The sequence below is a fragment of the Neoarius graeffei genome, chromosome 13 (genome assembly GCF_027579695.1).
Source record: "Neoarius graeffei isolate fNeoGra1 chromosome 13, fNeoGra1.pri, whole genome shotgun sequence".
Classification (NCBI taxonomy): Eukaryota; Metazoa; Chordata; class Actinopteri; order Siluriformes; family Ariidae; genus Neoarius; species Neoarius graeffei.
Genome location: NC_083581.1, coordinates 57,472,223 through 57,491,121, shown reverse-complemented (window position 1 = coordinate 57,491,121; position 18,899 = coordinate 57,472,223). Strand labels below are relative to the sequence as shown.

The 18,899-nt window shown below is 40.9% G+C and overlaps 2 protein-coding genes and 3 non-coding genes across 6 annotated transcripts; 2 read left to right on the top strand and 3 right to left on the bottom strand.

Moving 5' to 3' along the window:
- Nucleotides 1-1,110: 1,110 nt before the first annotated feature.
- trnaf-gaa (transfer RNA phenylalanine (anticodon GAA)) lies at nt 1,111-1,183 on the top strand. The gene has a single exon. It is a non-coding gene; the product is annotated as a tRNA-Phe (tRNA).
- A 3,982-nt stretch (nt 1,184-5,165) lies between these two features.
- LOC132896194 (piggyBac transposable element-derived protein 3-like) lies at nt 5,166-6,783 on the bottom strand. The gene is made up of 2 exons (XM_060936918.1): nt 6,274-6,783; nt 5,166-6,047 (listed from the first exon to the last, which is right to left on the bottom strand). The coding sequence occupies exon 2, from the start codon at nt 6,045-6,047 to the stop codon at nt 5,166-5,168; it is 882 nt and encodes a 293-aa protein (XP_060792901.1). The 5' UTR covers nt 6,274-6,783.
- Nucleotides 6,784-8,010: 1,227 nt separating this feature from the next.
- Nucleotides 8,011-8,083, top strand: trnak-cuu (transfer RNA lysine (anticodon CUU)). Its single transcript has one exon. It is a non-coding gene; the product is annotated as a tRNA-Lys (tRNA).
- Nucleotides 8,084-13,549: 5,466 nt separating this feature from the next.
- On the bottom strand, nt 13,550-13,623 carry trnan-guu (transfer RNA asparagine (anticodon GUU)). Its single transcript has one exon. It is a non-coding gene; the product is annotated as a tRNA-Asn (tRNA).
- A 652-nt stretch (nt 13,624-14,275) lies between these two features.
- fkbpl (FKBP prolyl isomerase like) lies at nt 14,276-17,069 on the bottom strand. Of its 2 annotated transcripts, none has more exons than XM_060936917.1 (3): nt 17,014-17,069; nt 16,323-16,722; nt 14,276-15,271 (listed from the first exon to the last, which is right to left on the bottom strand). In XM_060936917.1, the coding sequence occupies exons 2-3, from the start codon at nt 16,701-16,703 to the stop codon at nt 14,540-14,542; spliced, it is 1,113 nt and encodes a 370-aa protein (XP_060792900.1). In that variant the 5' UTR covers nt 16,704-16,722; nt 17,014-17,069; the 3' UTR covers nt 14,276-14,539. The 2 variants fall into 2 exon arrangements, with proteins under 2 accessions (XP_060792900.1, XP_060792899.1); XM_060936916.1 differs by having other exon boundaries at nt 17,010-17,063.
- Between the last annotated feature and the right edge of the window lie 1,830 nt (nt 17,070-18,899).

Sequence of the window (18,899 nt, the reverse complement as noted above, 5' to 3'; positions counted from 1 at the left end):
CGGATTGAATTTCACAATAACTACACGATAATATAATACTTGTACCTTCGTTTATGCATGGTTAAATGACTTGCATGCACTAGCTTAGCCCGTTAGCTTGTTAGCTATTCTGTAACTTCCAAGTTAAACTGTCTTATGTTAACCCTCTGCTCATTTGTTTTAACTTTTTAACTTCTGTACTGGAACGAACATAAATCTCCAAAATTTAACTATTACTGGAAATGCTGTGTGTGACCTGAATAAATGAGGCATAAATTTTAATTGCAATTTGCGACTTCTAATCAGCTAACCGTTAGCTCAACAGCTAACATTAACCAGAGGCCCTGTAGGCATATAGTCTTAATTTTCGCCTTATTTCTTCATGAACGCCTCATGTAACCTTACAAATGGAGGCGGAAGTCTCTGTTAATAAACCGTAATAACAACTGTCACTTTATATGCTCTTAGGTGTAAATTATTGGGAATTTAATTCAATTTATACAATCTGAGCAGTCGTGTGTGTGTGAGAGAGTCAGGGATTCGGATGTTGTGTTGCTTTAAAAACAGGATTAAGAGATAGACACGTACAAATATTTTTCTTCATTCAGAGCTTTCTAAAGGACACTGCGATATGGGCTTTACACATAACCTGTAACAAAGCACCCCAGAGGGACAAACCTTTTCACAGTGTAAAAAAAGAAGAAGAAAGGAAGAAATAAGGCGTAAATGACATTCAGAGCCCATTTCCTGCATCAAGCGACAGAACACTGAGGTAACGTGTATCAGTTGAGTTTCTGCTGAATATTGCAGTACTGTTAAAGGTTAATGGTTCTAGGCCTTTAAAAACATTAGTATGCGAGCAAAGAAAATAGTTGTGAAAGGTGTAGTGTGGAAGGGCAACTAAGTGATAGCTGTTTGGGAAATTATTTGTGTGTTAGTGAGAAGGAGTCTTGTTGTTGACTTTAAAATCACGGGGTTTTTTTTCCATGTTATTTTGCATAGATGGTAAGGTAGATGTAAAATGACATGGAAAATGATTTTATAGGTGAGTTACTGTGAATATGGTGCCCAATGTAGTAACAGAGCCCTTTGGCTAAGGACTAGAGGCGTGCCTTTGAATTATTGTCCATCGCCGAAATAGCTCAGTTGGGAGAGCGTTAGACTGAAGATCTAAAGGTCCCTGGTTCGATCCCGGGTTTCGGCATTTTGAAGCGTTTCATTAAGAATAAGTCCAATAGTCTATCTATAAATAATTGGCATTACTCATTTAGCATTCATTTTCTATTATTATTAATGTAACCCTTGGTTTTTGAAAGATAAATAATAATAATAATTTCAATTTATATAGGGCCTTTCAGAAAACCCAAGGTGGCTTTACAGTTATAGGAAAGAAAGAAAGTCCACCAAATAGAGGCCAGGATGTCATTCCAATGGTGTAGCAGCTACAGTCCCACCAAAAGGCGCACGAAAACAAGTCCCACACCGCCAGCACAGCCGCCACCAGGCAACATCACTCGGAACACCACGCCATGGATCCACAAAGCAAGCACAGAAGCACCGCCTCGCAGAGCGTTGGTACGTCCCAAACTCCCTGCACAGCCGCTGCGACGCTACCGAGCAACATCGCTCGGAACACCACGCCAAGCACTAAAGCACAGAGCACTGGACAACCACAATGTTAAAATGAGCAATGAGCTCACTGCAGTCCATTGCTAGGAGCACAGGCATCACCCACGGCGAACCAAGGCCTGGAAGTAAAATATACTAAGTGTCTGTACTTTATATTATTCTATTCTTACCTCTTAACAGTTTTCAGAACTGAAACCTCCAAGCTAAGGCTGACATAAGCACGCTGTCGCCATGACCCAAACTCTTATTTCCCAGAAATGGCCCAGTGCTAGAGCTCAGTGGAACGCACTTTTCCTCTGTAATAAGCATAAACATGTCTGAAAGCGATTCCTTTAGTCCATTTATTTCAAATGGTGAACCAGATTGTATGTGCAATTTTAGGCCATTTTAATTGGAACACGTGGATGTGCAGTGTGCGATTGTTACACTCTTACATTCTTACAGCACGATGACATAGTGGCTAGCGCCTCTATATGAGGCAGTAGCCACAACAAAAATGATTTTGACCTTTTTGGTGACCTTGACCAGATGACCCTCAAAATGTTGGAGGTTCTATTTGAGACCAATGCCCATCTATCCTGAACATTTCATGAAGATTGGTCCAGCCTTTCCCGTAATATTGTTAACAAAAAAACAAAGAAACCCCACTGAAAACAATACCTCGCCCCCTGGTGGAATCTGTCCCAGGTGAGGTAATAACATCTCATTACAGTGGCACTTGTCAGGGGTGGGATATATTAGTCAGCAAGAAAGATGGGTAAGGAAGCAGGAAAAGTGGGCACGCGTAAGTATCTGAGCAGCTTTGATAAGGGCCAAATTGTGATGGCTAGACTGGGTCTGAGCATCTCCAAAATGGTATATCTTGTGAGGTGTTCCTGGTATGCAGTGGTTAGAACCTTCCAAAAGTGGGCCAAGGAAGGACAACCAGTGAACCGATAACAGGGTCATAGGTCTCAAAGGCTCATTGATTCGCATGGGGAACGAAGGCTAGCCCGTATGGTCCAAATCCCACAGAAGAGCTACTGTAGCACAAACTGCCGAAAAGATTGATGCTGGCTAAAACAGAAAGGTCTCAGCTCGGGGTAGCATCACCACCAAACGGCTCATTTTCATCAATAACCCATCACAAAGCATCGTGAGCTGTAGTGTGACCATAGCCGTACGCTTGCCCATTTTTCCTGCTTCCAACACATCAGCTTCAAGAACTGACTGTTCTTTTACTGCCTAATATATCCCACCCCGTGACAGGTGCCATTGTAATGAGATAATCCGTTATTCACTTCACCTGTCAGTGGTCATAATGTTATGGCTGATCAGTGTGTGTGTCTGTGTGTGTGTAAAATTTATATATTTTTTACACACAGACGCGCATAAATACAGTGCGCTCCACAATTATTGGCATCCCTTCTAAAGATTAGTCAAAAGGGTTAGAAAAAAATCCACCTTTTGTTGAGGTATCTTCATCTCACAGCGAAAAAAAGAGAGAGAAAGCCAACCTTTAAGTGAAGTAAACTTATTCAGAGAAAAGCAAATCCCTAATTAAGAAATAGTTTACAACAAAAACATACCACTATTATTACTTGGACTGGGACGACTGCTGCAGACACTTTGCAAGTAAACATAACCTCATCATCTCTTCTCAAGCTTCGGAGACTGTTTTCCTCCATTTAGACCTGTCAGCTGTCTTTCTTTTTGCCTCTTGTGGAGCGAGGCCAGTCCACTTCCAGATGTTATCCATTTGTGTTAGCCTTTGTCTGCCTCTGGAGCATCTGTCTTCACCTCCTCCTTCTTGGACATGTCTCTCTAGGGAATTATGATCTCCGGAGATATGTACATAGTAGCTTAGCTTCCTCATGATTATCATACTTAATGTAAACATAACCAAAAAAATTTTCTTTAAATACAAAAAAAAACCCTGAAAAGTCTTCGTCCCTGGGTGGGCTCGAACGACCAACCTTTCGGTTAATAGCCAAACGCGCTAACCGATTGATTTATTATGTTCATAGGAAATGTATGGTACGGAGAACATAAATAAATGAGTAATGGGAGGCAGTTTGACGCACGGTTTTTGAAATTTATTGTTAAATGCTGCCAAAGTGAAAATCTTTTGCAAACTACACTTTATGAAGACCAAGAACTACAGCCCCCCCCCCCAAAAAAAAAAAAAAGATTATATTCATGATGGTCAAATCACTTTGAAGTATTGAAGTGCATTCTATGTGGTCACTTTAAACCCTTTAAGGTCCACACCAAGGAAAAAGCAATGGAAAAATTATTTTTTTGCATTTTTTAATTACTTAGGATAGCAATAACAAAAATCAATTGTTTTCCAAAAATCAGACCCTGCAGTTTTTTAGATATAGGCCTCTACCAAACAGTTGAGAAGTCTGTTCATAGTAAACGTGTCAGATATCTTTATGCATACAAAAAACATTGAGAACAAGTCAAATAAACTGCTAATTTCTTTCAACAAATGAATATAATTTGCCAATGCCATTAATGGCAACACTACAAATGTTTTTGAAGGTTGTGCAACAGCACAAATGGCTTTTGACCTTTTTGCAACCGCACTAATGATTATGGTCAGGGGTGCAACAGTACTTTTCTTCTTTTATTATTTCTGATGGTATGTTGTGAAGCATTCCTGTTTTCCATTCAAACACAGGAATACATTGCATTTCTGGCATTTCCATCTCGATACTCCCTTTGGACAGAGGGTGCACCTCCCCCGCTTGTCAGAATGATGCGGCCAATGTCCACAGTTGTCATATTTCACATCTGGTTGTGGCTGTGAGGGTCTTGGGGTGTTTGATTTTTTCTGAGATGGCATGCATGGTGGAGAGGACGATGGTGGTCGGCCAACTTTGGATGGTGGCTTGTTGACTTGTGCCAAAGTGTGGGCGACTGCCAGACGGAACCTTTTGAGAGGCTGCGGTGTTTCGTTCAGGAGGCCGCAGTCCCTCTTGTAGATGAGCCAGGCATTTGAGATGCAAAGGTCAAGAATGTATCCAAAAAGGGGAAAGTACCATCGCCTTGATTTGACTGGGGTCTTGTACATGTGCACCAGCATGTCAGAGAGATCAATGCCTCCCATATGCTGATTGTAGGCAGGGATGAGTGATGGGCACGGGATGGCAATCTTTGTGTTGGCCTCTTTGCTCCACTGTTTGACAGAGGAAAGGGGTGCGATCCCACAGGCATTGCTAAGCAGGTTAACACATTTATTGTCAAACCATTTCACTGCTAACAGCCCTTCAGCAGACCGGTAGTCAAAAGCTCCACGTCCTTCCTTCATCAGCTCTTTGTCCGTCTTCAAGGTTGCTCCACCCATGCGGTTTGGTCGGACAGTGCCAATGCACCTGACACCCAGGTTTTCATGCAGGTTCTGGATCAAGTCAAAACTGGTGAAGTAGTTGTCACAGTAGACAACTGAAAGACGTGGCAGTGTTATAGTTTTGCACAACGTTGTCACCAGTTTGGCCCCGAGACGTAGCGCCTCCTCCTGCTCAGTTAGAGTAATGTTGAAGAATGTGGACGCACCCTGATACAGCAGCAGGTCATGAATGATGCCAGATGAACTGGCCCTTGTCTGGCTTGTTGGCGATGTACTGGCGGAGAGAGCCAGCTCTTGTGCCTTTATATGCTACCATGACCTCATCCACACTGTGCTGGTAAGTGGATGGGATCAGAAGACACTGCTGACGAAGCATATCAAAAAGGGGGCGAATTTTGTAGAACCGGTCTGGACTGCCATGGCACTGCTGATTATCATTGAAGTGAAGGAACCGGCGTAACAGCTTGAATCTTCTCCTTGGCATTATATCAGCTATCACACTGAACCGTGATTCATGGTGCCAATAGTCATCCATGGCTGGGAAGTTGAAAACTCCCATGAAAAGTAAGATAGACAGGAACTTTTCAATCTCTTCAGGGCTGGTCTTGATTGGATCACCCAGTTTCTGGGCAGAGTAAAGATTTGTGTGCCGAGAGATATGTTCAATCATCTCATCAGTGAAGAGTGTTTTGAAATACTGAAAGGGTGTCTTTATGGCATCGGGGGGGTTAAAACTTGAGCCTGGAACCTGGAATGCCTCAATGTCTTCATAACGCCACAGTCTTCTTGCGCCTTCCTTTGTACGTGGGGGTGATTTAGGGTCAGGCTTGTCCCCTAGCTCTGCCAAGGAAACTGTTTTGAGGGAGTTTTTCCCCTTTCTCCTCTTCTTGGATGGTGGTTTAGAGGATGAGCTCGTTGAGGCAATGTCCTCCTCATCCATAGAATCGAAAGAAGTGTCCGCACTATCATCTGCTGGTATGGGCAGATAATCTGGATCATTCGTAGGGTCATCATCACTAAGGTCTGCGTCTGAATCCTGGGGATTTTCAGGCACAAGGGCCAGAAAAGTGCGTGGTCGTGCACCATAGAATGATTTGGTGTCCATCTATCATGTGTAAAGCAGAAAGAAAATGATTTATATGACATGTGCTATTAGTCATATGACATTTATGACATATGACATTAGCATAAAATGACATTTCAACCATTTGGTAGAGCACGTTTTTAAAAAATTATTTGACTCTTATAAGACTTACTTTTGCAGCATTAAGTTGCATAATTCTGTTTAATAACATCTCTGAAATGATAATGTGTCAAAAAAAAATTCTTACCTTTGAAAATTCTGCTAAAATCTGTCCTCATGTGACGATGCTATTTTCTCGGTTTCACTTCCTGTTTGAAGGAATGCTGACAAAGCATATTGCTGAAAGACACAGTGCCTTCTAGTGGATTTTTTTAGCATAGCACAACTAAACCAAGTGGCAGAGATGGCTCATTCAGGTTGAGTTAAGCTGAATGCATTTTTCAATGAGATATTGTGACTCAAAGTGTGGTCGACCAAATGGTTGCGCAGAACCTTAAAGGGTTTTAACGTAGTTTGAGTTTAGCAAGACATTCCTTTTGTTATTCATGCCCCAAAGTGTAAGCCTTTTCTGGAGAATACAACCCTCACCAGACCTGGGCATTTTACGGCCCGCCGGCCGCATCCGGCCCTTTGGTTCATTCTGACCGGCCCGCGTAAGGTTAATTAGAAATTACAAAATAAACGTATTTTCTAATTTTACCTCATGCATGGACTGAATGTGCATTGCTTTTATTTTGAAGTTGTGCTCAACAAAAACGCAATGCGCGCGACATGAACATGACATGAAATCCCACGAAACCTAATTCCGCGATAACTACTTCCGTAATTTGTCCAGACCAACCACAAACCTGCACGTCATCCTTCAAACGGTCCAGCCAATCACATAGTGTGACGTCACCAGCAGGCGCCGGAGCCCATCTGTAGATCCGATTCCTACTTTTTGGTGAATAATCTCATTATTTTTACAAAACATTACATACACAAGTGTCGATATGCCAAATCCCCCCCTTCATGGCCTGCTCTTAAGAATGAACTGTCCTTGTTACAAAAATGTCTGAAATATATAAACAATCCTCATGCAAATATACTGTACACATTCATAGCAGAAGTTAACCTTTAATAAACCCCTTGTTTTTTTCCATTTTACATATATTGTAAATATATGTATTTTATAAGTTTTCTTTTTAGATTGTATTTTCAGAGGAGGTGTGATTTTATGTTGTAATATAAAATAATTCTGTTTATGTTTGAATTTAATTTAAAAAAAAAGATCTGATTCCTACACCGAATCGACTGATGATCATCTGTCAGCTGTGCTTCGCATCTCCACCTCAGACATTCAACCTGACTCTGATGCACTCATTAAAGACCAACAGAGACTAGATTTCTCTCACTGAACAAATAAAAAACCGAAAAACACCAAATGAGGTGATTAGACTACAAATGTGGGCATCATTATTATAATAGGATGTATCTTGCTTGATATTTGGAGTAGAAAGACAATATTGTGATGTCTTTATTGTGTTTTGGGGTGAATGTGACTAAAAAAAAATGGTACAAACGCTCACATTTTGTTAACCATTGTTTTGGGAAATTTGATTGAATAAATTACTTTTTGTAAGGCAACCTCGTTTTTTCCATACTCTTACCAGTCTTAGCAGCTTGTAAAAACAATGTTATTTATTGCTTTATATAAAGAAATACAATTAATATTTGCAGAATTTAGTTCAGCCTTTTGGTCCGGCCCTCCACAAAATTTTCTGTTTCTCATGTGGCCCCATGGAAAAAATAATTGCCCACCCCTGCTCAAGACTCTCCATGAAGACAATGAAACGCTGCCCTATAAAACAAAACACCCTCCACCAAAAAAAAAATTAAAAATAAAAACCTGTTTTAGCGAAGTAACTATGTACGATACAAAGATAATTTTACCATTATATGTACGTATACTTTTTGAATAGCTAATAAATACAATTTAAGACAAGCCCGGCTAGCTCAGTCGGTAGAGCATGAGACTCTTAATCTCAGGGTCGTGGGTTCGAGCCCCACGTTGGGCGATCCATTTATTTTCCTCACTAAGCTCTTTTTGTTCATTTCTAATTTTCGCGTTATTTTTCACAATATACAGTAGCTATTATATGTTTCAAAACATAATTTGCATACAGCATAATACTGAAGACCCGCCACATTCAGTCCTCAATTTCATCCCAAATTTCCGCCGCAACCGTTCTGTGTTTTGTTTTTGTTTTAAATTCAGCTCTATTAGTTTCAGCTATTCTTGAGTATACAAAGCTGAAAGCTCCTTCTCTGCATTGCCTTGTTTAATTTTTTTGGTCCACCTTAAATGCTCCACAGCTGACTGCAATGATCCTATTGCGCCTGTAGAGGGACTCATTTACCAAGGCTTCAGAATTTTATTTATTTATTTAAAAATAAAGTGTACACATACTATTTTTCAAACTGTCCAGAGATGTACTTCTTTCAATGTAGTAAACCAAATGAAGTTCTGAAGGTAAGCCTTGGTAAATGAGTCCCCCTACAGGCGCAACAGTGTCATTGCAGCCGGCTGTGCAGCATCTAAGGTTGAATGGGAAAATTCCATTTTGCTCACGTTGGTTATCACATGACCAAATATCCCAGCGTCTGTAAAACTGCAAAAGCAGCAAAGAATATACATCTGAAGTGGCTTGTTGGCTCGGGTGAGACATTTGACCAATTTAAGCAAATCTGTGATCAAACAATGTAGGTGGTCGTAGCGTTCTAAAATTACGTCATTTTACTTTTATCGTGCGTGAAAGTCTCTGGGTCCAATCTCAAACTCCAATCTCTCCAATGTCACAGCCAATCGCTACGCTTCTGTCCAGTCTCACAAGCCAATCACTACGCTTCTGTCCAATCTCACAAGCCAATCGCTACGCTTCTGTCCAGTCTCACAAGCCAATCGCTACGCTGCTTTCCAATCTCACATTGGATTGCGTTGCTAGCTTCTGCCTGCGTACCTAATCAACCATCATATTACCATCCTGGCAGAAGTTAAACTTAATGTCCAACCACAAAATTACCATCGTAGCATAGGTTAAATATAATGTCCATCCTTACGTTCCAGAAAGCTAATATCATTCATATGTAAATCTATGCCTTTTGATCATCATATTTGCTTTCTTTACGTCAATACCAGTAATTTTGCAAACGCTGACATGCCATTGAATTGATATATGATCATTTTCCACAGGTATTAAACGTTAGCAAGACAGTAAACTTATCTGACGTTATGATGATATATGACGAATAAAAATATAAGGCGTCTACACAATTATCTGTTCTGACAATCGTTTGTTCGTTGCTGAATTTACACAGAAAGTTTTTACAGAAAACTTTTATTCATAATATGGTCTTACTTTTAGTATTGCTGGATTGATGACAGCCGCTGAAAAAAGTGAACTGAGCGAAGACTCTCCGTTGCAAGGTACGCACAATCCAATGTGAGATTGGAGAGAAGCGTAGCGATTGGCTTGTGAGATTGGAGAATCCAATGTGAGATTGGAGAGAAGCGTAGCGATTGGCTTGTGAGATTGGAGAGAAGCGTAGCGATTGGCTTGTGAGATTGGAGAGAAGCGTAGCGATTGGCTGTGACATTGGAGAGATTGGACTCATAGAAACAGACTAGTCTGTTAAGGGGGGGGGGAAGAAAGGAGGGAAGGGGGAAGAAAGGAGGGAAAAAAAGAGGGAAAGGGAAGAGAAAAGATTATTAAGGGCTCAGCTTATAATTTTTATGATTTTTAAGTATTGAACCATGGTAAACATTATTTGTGAATAATTTAAAAAAATAATTTTTCTATTTTCCCATAAATATATTTGACTTTGGCATCGCCGGTTCGAATCCCACCTCCGGCGAAACAATTTGACATTCAGTACAATTGTAATATTTCATCATCTTTTATTAATATTGATATTAAACATGTTCCATCAAGTACTGTTGGCTTTTTTTTAAGGTTTTTGGTTGTTAAAGGTTTTTGATTGAGTGACAGCTAGTGTAAAGACTGACAAGTGTCTTCTGAATCACATCAGATTACGTTATATAACATGTTAACACTGATTAAAATAGACATTTGCCTCATATTTTCATCCAAAGTGTTTTTGCTATCCATGTGGTGTTAAAGGTATATTCTTCAAAGATTGTATTATATTATTGCCACAATTATTCCCACTGGATGGAGCTTTTGTAGAATCCTTATTATAAAAACCTTAATTTAAAAAAAATATATATATATATATATATATATGAAAGTGCTTAAGTCACAAAAAGACCCATTTTGATATATTTCAAAAAAATTTATTTCACATTTATTCATAGAAACATATTTCACATTTATTCAAGATCACACAAAGAGTTGGGGCAGCGTGTCCCCCCAAAAAATAACAGAACATATTTACACATTCAAAACAACAACAGCTCCTCTCTAGTGCAAACAAACAGTCTGCAGCCTGCCCCCAAACAAGAACAACAAATCACAGACTGTACCTTTAAGGAGGAGTCCTACACTTTTTTTAATTCATATAATTAAACAGTGAATTAATGGCACTGTAATATTCACAATTAATGAACAGCATTCACCAGTTTGCTTCAGCTTTACTCACTTGCGGGTCAGGATAAGCCTGAACATCTGGGCGTGCGGCACGTCCAGCTGCTCCCGGACAGCTTGACTGGTCGACAAGTAATTCAGGGAACAGACCGTGCACCTGAGGGTTTCGGTCAGCATCAGGTAATACCTGTCAATGTCCAGGACTTTACGGGCCCTTTTATGGACACCATATCCAGTCAGCTGCTTTCCACAGGAGAGGCAGAAAACTCTCACTTTCCACAGGTGGTAGGGCATCCACACCATCAGCCTGTGTGTGAAAAAGCGGTCTGGAGTTGGGGTCTGGTGGTAAATGAGTGCTGGGACTGGGGGCTCATACCACAACTTCAGATCCGCTCGTAGTCTGCCAGACTGGAATATGGTGTTGGCAATCCAGCGCTGGTCCTGTGTGGGGATCGTCTTCTTCAACTCCCCTGGCAGCCAAAATGAAGCTCCATCTCCTGCTTCATCCTGATAGGTTGAAGATAAAATAAGAATTAGTTTTATGCATGAATACAAGTTAAAACTCAGCAAATAAAATGCAGACACACACATATGCATGCACACATAAACACACACACACACACACAGACACACTCAAGTAATCTGTGTGACTTCTGTAGTGTGTTATTCCTGCCAGGCTGCTGGTGTGGGTATCGCCATGTGGACATGCAGGAGGAGGGAAGAGGAGCAGGGCTTGGGGTCCTCACGGAGGATGCAGCAGAGGGAGCAGGGCTTGGGGTCCTCACGGAGGATGCAGCAGAGGGAGCAGGGCTTGGGGTCCTCACGGAGGATGCAGCAGAGGGAGCAGGGCTTGGGGTCCTCACGGAGGATGTAGCAGAGGGAGGAAGAGGAGTGGGGCTTGGGGTCCTTCTGGCCACTAGATGTGGCTTCAAAGAGGCTGACTGCACCCCGCCAAAACGTTGCTTGGTGAACTGAAAGCAGTTAACATTCAGTAAGACTTCAATGAAAACAGACACAGAACACTTAAAGCTCAAGTGGGACGGCATCATTCAAAGCAATCAGTATAAATCATATTCACCGCTGACAGGCTTGGAGGAGGCCGCAAGAAAGTCTTCTGAGCAGCTGCAGGGGCCACAGATCCCTGACTGGCTGGCGCTGGCTCTCCTGCCGCTGATGACTGTGTGGCAGGCTGCTAAAATGGAATTACAGAATGGGAAGAGATAGTTAGCAGCAGATGAGCATGTTTTAGTACCACAAAAGCTTGAAGAATCAGTCAGCACATAACATAGCTCACCTTTGTGGTATGGAAACCACAAGTGCAGCCTGTGGGCCCACCAAAAAGTGTTGCCTGCCCACGTGTCTGGAGGGGGCATTTCTCTATCTACAATGACATCATTATCGCTCAGTCAAGAATGAGTTACTCAGTGTTCAACATACTAATCTCTGTTAAGCAGTCAGTACTGTCTTCCTACTTTACCTTTTGATAGAGGTCGTGCCATTTTTTTTGCCTTAGCGCTGGTCTGTTACCAGAGCCAGAGGGCCAAACTCCACTGGAGGCAAAAGTTCTCAATCTCGCCATCCACTCCCCCTCCCCCATGCCTTTATGGCTCTTACTCATCTGAATGAAGAAAACGTAAAAATAAAGACAGTGATCACAATTTCCATGTATATAACGATAGAGAAATAGCTTGGATACACACATTAACACCCTTTATTCTTACACTGATGCTGGGACTGGTGCACACTTACTGTAAACAAGCCATATTCTTACACTAATGCTGGGACTGGTGCACACTTACTGTAAACAAGCCATATTGAGGTAACATTACAAGAGAATGCTAACAAACAAAATGCTAAACAAATTCAAACTATTGTTGGTTTATCATTGAATATCAACACTGAGTCAAGATAAATAGCCTAACGCACGTTTATAATCAACCATCATATTACCATCGTGGCAGAAGTTAATGTCCAACCACAAAATTATCATCGTAGCATAGGTTAAATATAATGTCCATCCTTACGTTAATATTATGCTAACATCATTCATATGTAAATCTATGCCTTTTGATCATCATATTTGCTTTCTTTACGTCAATAACAGTAATTTCGCAAAAACGCTGACATGCCATTGAATTGATATATGATCATTTTCCACAGGTATTAAACGTTAGCAAGACAGTAAACTTATCTGACAATCGTTTGTTCGTTGCTGAATTTACACAAAGTTTTTACAGAAAACTTTTATTCATAATATGGTCTTACTTTTAGTATTGCTGGATTGATGACGACAGCCGCTGAAAAAAGTGAACTGAGCGAAGACTCTCCGTTGCAAGGTACGCACAATCCAATGTGAGATTGGAGAGAAGCGTAGCGATTGGCTTGTGAGATTGGAGAATCCAATGTGAGATTGGAGAGAAGCGTAGCGATTGGCTTGTGAGATTGGAGAATCCAATGTGAGATTGGAGAGAAGCGTAGCGATTGGCTTGTGAGATTAGAGAGAAGCGTAGCGATTGGCTGTGACATTGGAGAGATTGGACTCATAGAAACAGACTATCAGATAAAGCACATTGAGAGATTGGAGAGAAGTGTAGCGATTGGCTTGTGAGATTGGAGAATCCAATGTGAGATTGGAGAGAAGCGTAGCGATTGGCTTGTGAGATTGGAGAATCCAATGTGAGATTGGAGAGAAGCGTAGCGATTGGCTTGTGAGATTAGAGAGAAGCGTAGCGATTGGCTGTGACATTGGAGAGATTGGACTCATAGAAACAGACTATCAGATAAAGCACATTGAGAGATTGGAGAGAAGTGTAGCGATTGGCTGTGACATTACTTAAACCTTCTACCATGTTGAGCAGCATAATTTATTCAGTGAAAATGAATGCGACTTGTATATTTTTCAAATACATGTGTTTGTCCAGTGGAAAAAAAAAAAAGATTCGTCCCTGGGTGGGCTCGAACCACCAACCTTTCGGTTAACAGCCGAACGCGCTAACCGATTGCGCCACAGAGACTTGTATAACAAGGTTGTGCTATGGACAATTTGATGTTTAGACTGCCACAGAGTACCAAATAAAGAAATCGTACCATCTACTGGTCAAAAAACGCACACTGGGTCTAAACAAAACAATCTGGACAAATACTTGATCTGACAGTTTTGTTTGATATAAAACCAAGACTAAAATCTCATCAGATTATATCGTCTGGAAACAACAGAAGCCTGAATTTAAGTAAATTATGATGAGAACTATGACTACAATAGAAACAAACAGCCAGACACGCTATTCGCATTATGAATTTATGCGCACAAGTTCAACTAATGTCAGTATATGGAACCACATTGAGTCATTATTGTAAAATGTTAAATGGACTCAATTAGCTACTGTTCAATTTTCTAGTCAGTAACTCAAAGAACGGTTCTAAGCCAATTTTTCTTACGTATATTAGACGCATGTTCGACTTAAATTTGAATTGCTAAACCATAATGAGTTTTCTAAGGACCTTTTCTTCCTCCTCTTATTAGTAGTAAAATTTAAATTAATATATAAGATGCTCTACATAATTCTCACATTGTTAGATATACTAGAGAAATAAAGTGGCTATGCACCATTTTTCAGTTCACTTTGTTTTAAATATTTAAAACAATGCAAAAACACAGTAACAGCATTTCATGTTTATAAGTAGTTTTATTGGCATTTGTTCAGCATACAACCACAATACCACCACCACCATGCAAACAACAATATTTCTTATATTATAATCCCCTGTTAACAGTTTCACATTACCACACAAGCTTCATGGGCTCTTGTAATGTTGAATATTTTTGATAAGCTACATTTAAGTGCTGTGGGCTGTTAATATATTCCTAATTATCTTTAATATATTGATTCATATTCACACTTATGCAGATCCTGGTTTGTCTGCAAATTCTTAGGTAAACATTTTGCTTAGCCTTTGTCCAAGCTTACTATCAAACTCTTTTGCTTTTGCATTTACTTGTTTCAAGGCATTTTGGGCAGAGGCAGAACTTGGTTGGAGTTCTAAGACTTTGCCAAAAGCTTGGCGTGCTTCTACAAAGTCTTCCAACTGCAGGCAGGCCTGGCCAAAGCGATACCAGGCTTTAATGTTCGCTGGATCCAGTGCAGTGGCTTTGCTGCTGCTGTCCTTGGCTTTTGCTGGCTGGCCAAGCCTGAGTTGGCACAGTGAAAGATTAGAGTGGAGTTCAGCTTTCATAGTTCTATACTCCGCTTCAGTTTGGATGCGAGTGCTTTTGGTTTCTGTCTCTCTATTTACTGCTTGTGTTTCAAAGTCCCTTTCCTTATCACAGGCCCTGCTTCCATCAACGTTCGGAACCCCATCTTTCCCTCTGGTTTGTCCTTTTAAAGTGATGAGCAGCTTAACAGCACAACAGTAAGAATGCATTGCTCCCCAAATGTCTCCCTTGCTGAACCGCTGGCTGCCTCGCTGCTTATGAGACAGCACCCAGATCCACTTCTCTGCAGGGAGCATCTGCCAGGACTCCTTCCCTGGAGTGAAGGAGTGGAGCTGCAGAGAAAAACACTCACTTTTCACCTGTTTCTCCTCTCCTGTTCTCTCTAACTGGGCAGCATGAATATCACTGGATGCCATTTTCAGATGCTGTTGATGAGGCCTTACTGTGAACTAAAGGAAACAGATTCAGCATTATGAAGTATCAATGTATTACTTTATATATATATATATATATATATATATATATATATATATATATATATATATATATATACACACTGTTAGTGGAATAGGTGTCGATTTTTTTTAATGCAGTTTTCTTCTAGTATAATTTGTAATTACAAAAAAGCACTACTCTTATTAGAGCCCTAAGTATAAAACTGAGCTATACCTACTGAATTTTCTAAAGTTTCTATTAAATAATATCTCCACAAACTATTCTGTCTGCATATTAAGTGATTATTTCTGTATTTTAGTGTTATCACAATAAAGTATACAATATAACCAATTATTAATACTTTTAGAATTGCATGACTTTTTAAAATTCTCTTTTGCCTGCACGAGCACAATTCTCAAATTCTCTTTACATAAATAGTAAACAAGCAAAAGATACATTTATAGTTAATTTAGTGTTAAATGGCGAAAGTAAAATTAGTTTTAGACAACATGATGCAGAGCCCTGTGATGACCTGGCGACTTGTCCAGGGTGTACCCCGCCTTTCGCCCGTAGTCAGCTGGGATAGGCTCCAGCTTGCCTGCGACCCTGTAGAACAGGATAAAGCGGCTACAGATAATGAGATGAGATCATGATGCAGCAGAGCAACTTTGCCACCGTACAAGACCCTGGATTTCTGAGGCACTAAAGCTACCTACTGCACCACCTGGTTTGATTCTGAACTCTTTTTGATGTCAAATAAATTATAAAATGTACCAACCTGAAGATATATTCCTGCCTCATGCCCAGTGTTCCTGGGAGAGGCCCCAAAACCACTATGACCCTGACCAGGATAAAATACTTAGACGAATGAATGAATGAATGAATGAATGAACAAAAAAAGTTTACTGTACTAACAGCATTAAAAACTTTAGTGGTCTGCTATATACTGTAACTTAAAAAGTGGTTACATGAGATGTTCGTCAATGAATGCATGTGCAAGCAACTGAGAAGAAAAAATGGTGAGAATTATTCACTGAGAGAGACAAACTGCAACCTGACACTTACCTCACAGGTTTCTCCAGCCCTCATTCCCTCCAAACAGCCCTCTATAATGTCACACTGTCCCTCTCCCATACGCAGCATCATCCACGTGTCCAGTGGAACCTGCAGCACTGACTCCTGTGAGCGAGGATACTCTGTAACCTGCACAGGACCGTCACTCACTGCCGGCTCGGTTTCATTCGAACTCAGAGGCTGGATATTAACTTCTGTGGAGTTCTTGAGACGCACTCTGATTTTGCATATAGACCCTAATAGAGGAGTGTCGTCTCCTCGCTTTCTTTCCCCCTTCCACCTTCTGTGTACCTCCCAAAGACCACTAGGACTCACTGATATCCATGAGGTTTCACTCATCACTTGTTCTTCTGTATTAGTTTCCGTGGCCATAAATGATTTATAAAGAGACCTAAAGAGAGAAAACCTATTAACCAAGGGATATTAATGCGTGAAATTTTAAATATAAGTGCACACAGGATTTGATAGGAAACTTTTGTTAATGCGCGAAGAGAAGACATGAGGAAATCCCGAGGAATAAATATTAAAAAAAAAAAGTTGTTTAGCTAAGAGTTGCTATGTTCAACAGACATTTCGCTAAACATTTCCATTTACCAGTCCCATTTTCAGCACTGTATCTGTGCCTCGAATGGAACCCATTTATGCACGCAGAATAATATGCTTGTTCATCCAAATTACCTACTAATAGTTGATAAAGCTGTGTAGCTAGTCACCATGCAGCAACCCTTCTTCTTCTTTAGGGTTTTATGGCGGTTGGCAACCAACTTAAAGGAGCATTACCGCCACCAACTGGGCTGGAGTGTGGAGCAGGTAGATATTGGATTTAAAAAAAAAAAAAACTTATATCCTCTGGGCTAGCCCAGTTTCTTTAAGAAATCTGAGAACAAAATGATATATATAGCTAGATGCCTTACCCAAGATGCCAAGTAGATTAAAACTGCTGTGTTTCACTGTGCTTAATGACTGACAAAGGTTTCTTCTTTCTTCCTCATACTGTTTGCAGTGAAATAAAACATGCTCTACTGTTTCCAGCTGGCTACAGTAATCACAGTTTCCTGTGTGATGTTTACTTATTATTTTTAGTGTACCGTTAAGCCCTGTGTGACCAGTTCTTAGACGGGTTCTCATGCTCTCATCTTTCCTACTTCTACCTTCCATTCTTCCTTTGTCCACCTGTTTTTGGATGTTGTACAGAAGTCTGCCCTTTTCATTGTCATCCCAGTAATCCTGCCAGATTGATTTGGCATGATTCTTTATAAGGACCTTAGCCTCCGCCTTACTCACAGGGATTAGTAAATCTACCTCTTTATGCTTGAGTGTTTGTTTGACTAACTTGTCCACCTGCTCATTACCCTCAACACCAGCATGTGCCGGTACCCAAAGAAAATTAGTTACTATTCCTACTGCTTCTAGATGGAATAATGTACTGTATACTTCATTGATGAGGTCGCCCCTGAATGAGCTATCTGACTGTATGCTTTGTAGAGCTGAATAACTATCTGAGACGATAACAGTATTGTGAATTTTGTTTTCTTTTATCCATTCCAGGGCCAACCAGATCGCTACTAACTCTGTAGTGTAAACAGATACGTTGCCATCTATTCTTTTCAAAATGCTCACACCATTTGCTGGAATGTGTACTGCTGAACCAGCACACTCTCTTTCTGGATCTTTTGATCCATCTGTGAATATGAATGTATGGCATGAAAAATGTCTCATCTCTCATCTCATTATCTCTAGCCACTTTATCCTTCTACAGGGTCGCAGGCAAGCTGGAGCCTATCCCAGCTGACTACGGGCGAAAGGCGGGGTACACCCTGGACAAGTCGCCAGGTCATCACAGGGCTGACACATAGACACAGACAACCATCCACATTCACACCTACGGTCAATTTAGAGTCACCAGTTAACCTAACCTGCATGTCTTTGGACTGTGGGGGAAACCGGAGCACCTGGAGGAAACCCACGCGGACACGGGGAGAACATGCAAACTCCACACAGAAAGGCCCTCGCCGGCCCCGGGGCTCAAACCCACGACCTTCTTGCTGTGAGGCGACAGCGCTAACCACTACACCACCGTGCCACCCGCATGAAAAATGTAACTCTAAATAATTCTGCACTATGGTTTCTACTGCCATCTCTTTTGGTTTCTTTCCAGGTCTACAGAAGGTAATGGGAAAAACCATGGCTGAATAGAGGATAAAGGTACAACAGGACTGTACTGCAACTGATGCAGCCCTACACTCTCTGCTTTAGCATCACCTATCCACCCAAAGCTTCGAAAGTTGGCCTTGTTATGCTCCCAACAGTTATTTAAAATAATTTTGGCTGGATGATCTATTGCCCTCTAAGGTTAACCCAGTATGTTAACATAAGTTGTATTCTTCTAATCCTTAGTGGCATCTCACCCATTTCCACCTGCATTGCAGGTACAGGGGATGTTTTAAAGGATCCACTACAGATCCTCAAAGCCTGAGCTTGCAGTACATCTAAGACCTTTATGTTAGATTCAGCTGAAGTGTAGCAACCCTGCTTATAATGTTGAATATAACACTTCCCATGGACACC

Excerpts from the sequence above, each read along its gene's own strand:
- LOC132896194 (XM_060936918.1), bottom strand. The coding sequence starts at position 6,047 with ATGGACACCAAATCATTCTATGGTGCACGACCACGCACTTTTCTGGCC.
- fkbpl (XM_060936916.1), bottom strand. The coding sequence starts at position 17,047 with ATGGTGACTAGCTACACAGCTTTATCAACTATTAGTAG. Across the intron at positions 16,723-17,009 it reads GCTTTATCAACTATTAGTAG|GTCTCTTTATAAATCATTTA; the intron begins GTAATTTGGATG and ends TTCTCTCTTTAG. Across the intron at positions 15,272-16,322 it reads GGGCTGGAGAAACCTGTGAG|TTCACAGTAAGGCCTCATCA; the intron begins GTAAGTGTCAGG and ends TGTTTCCTTTAG.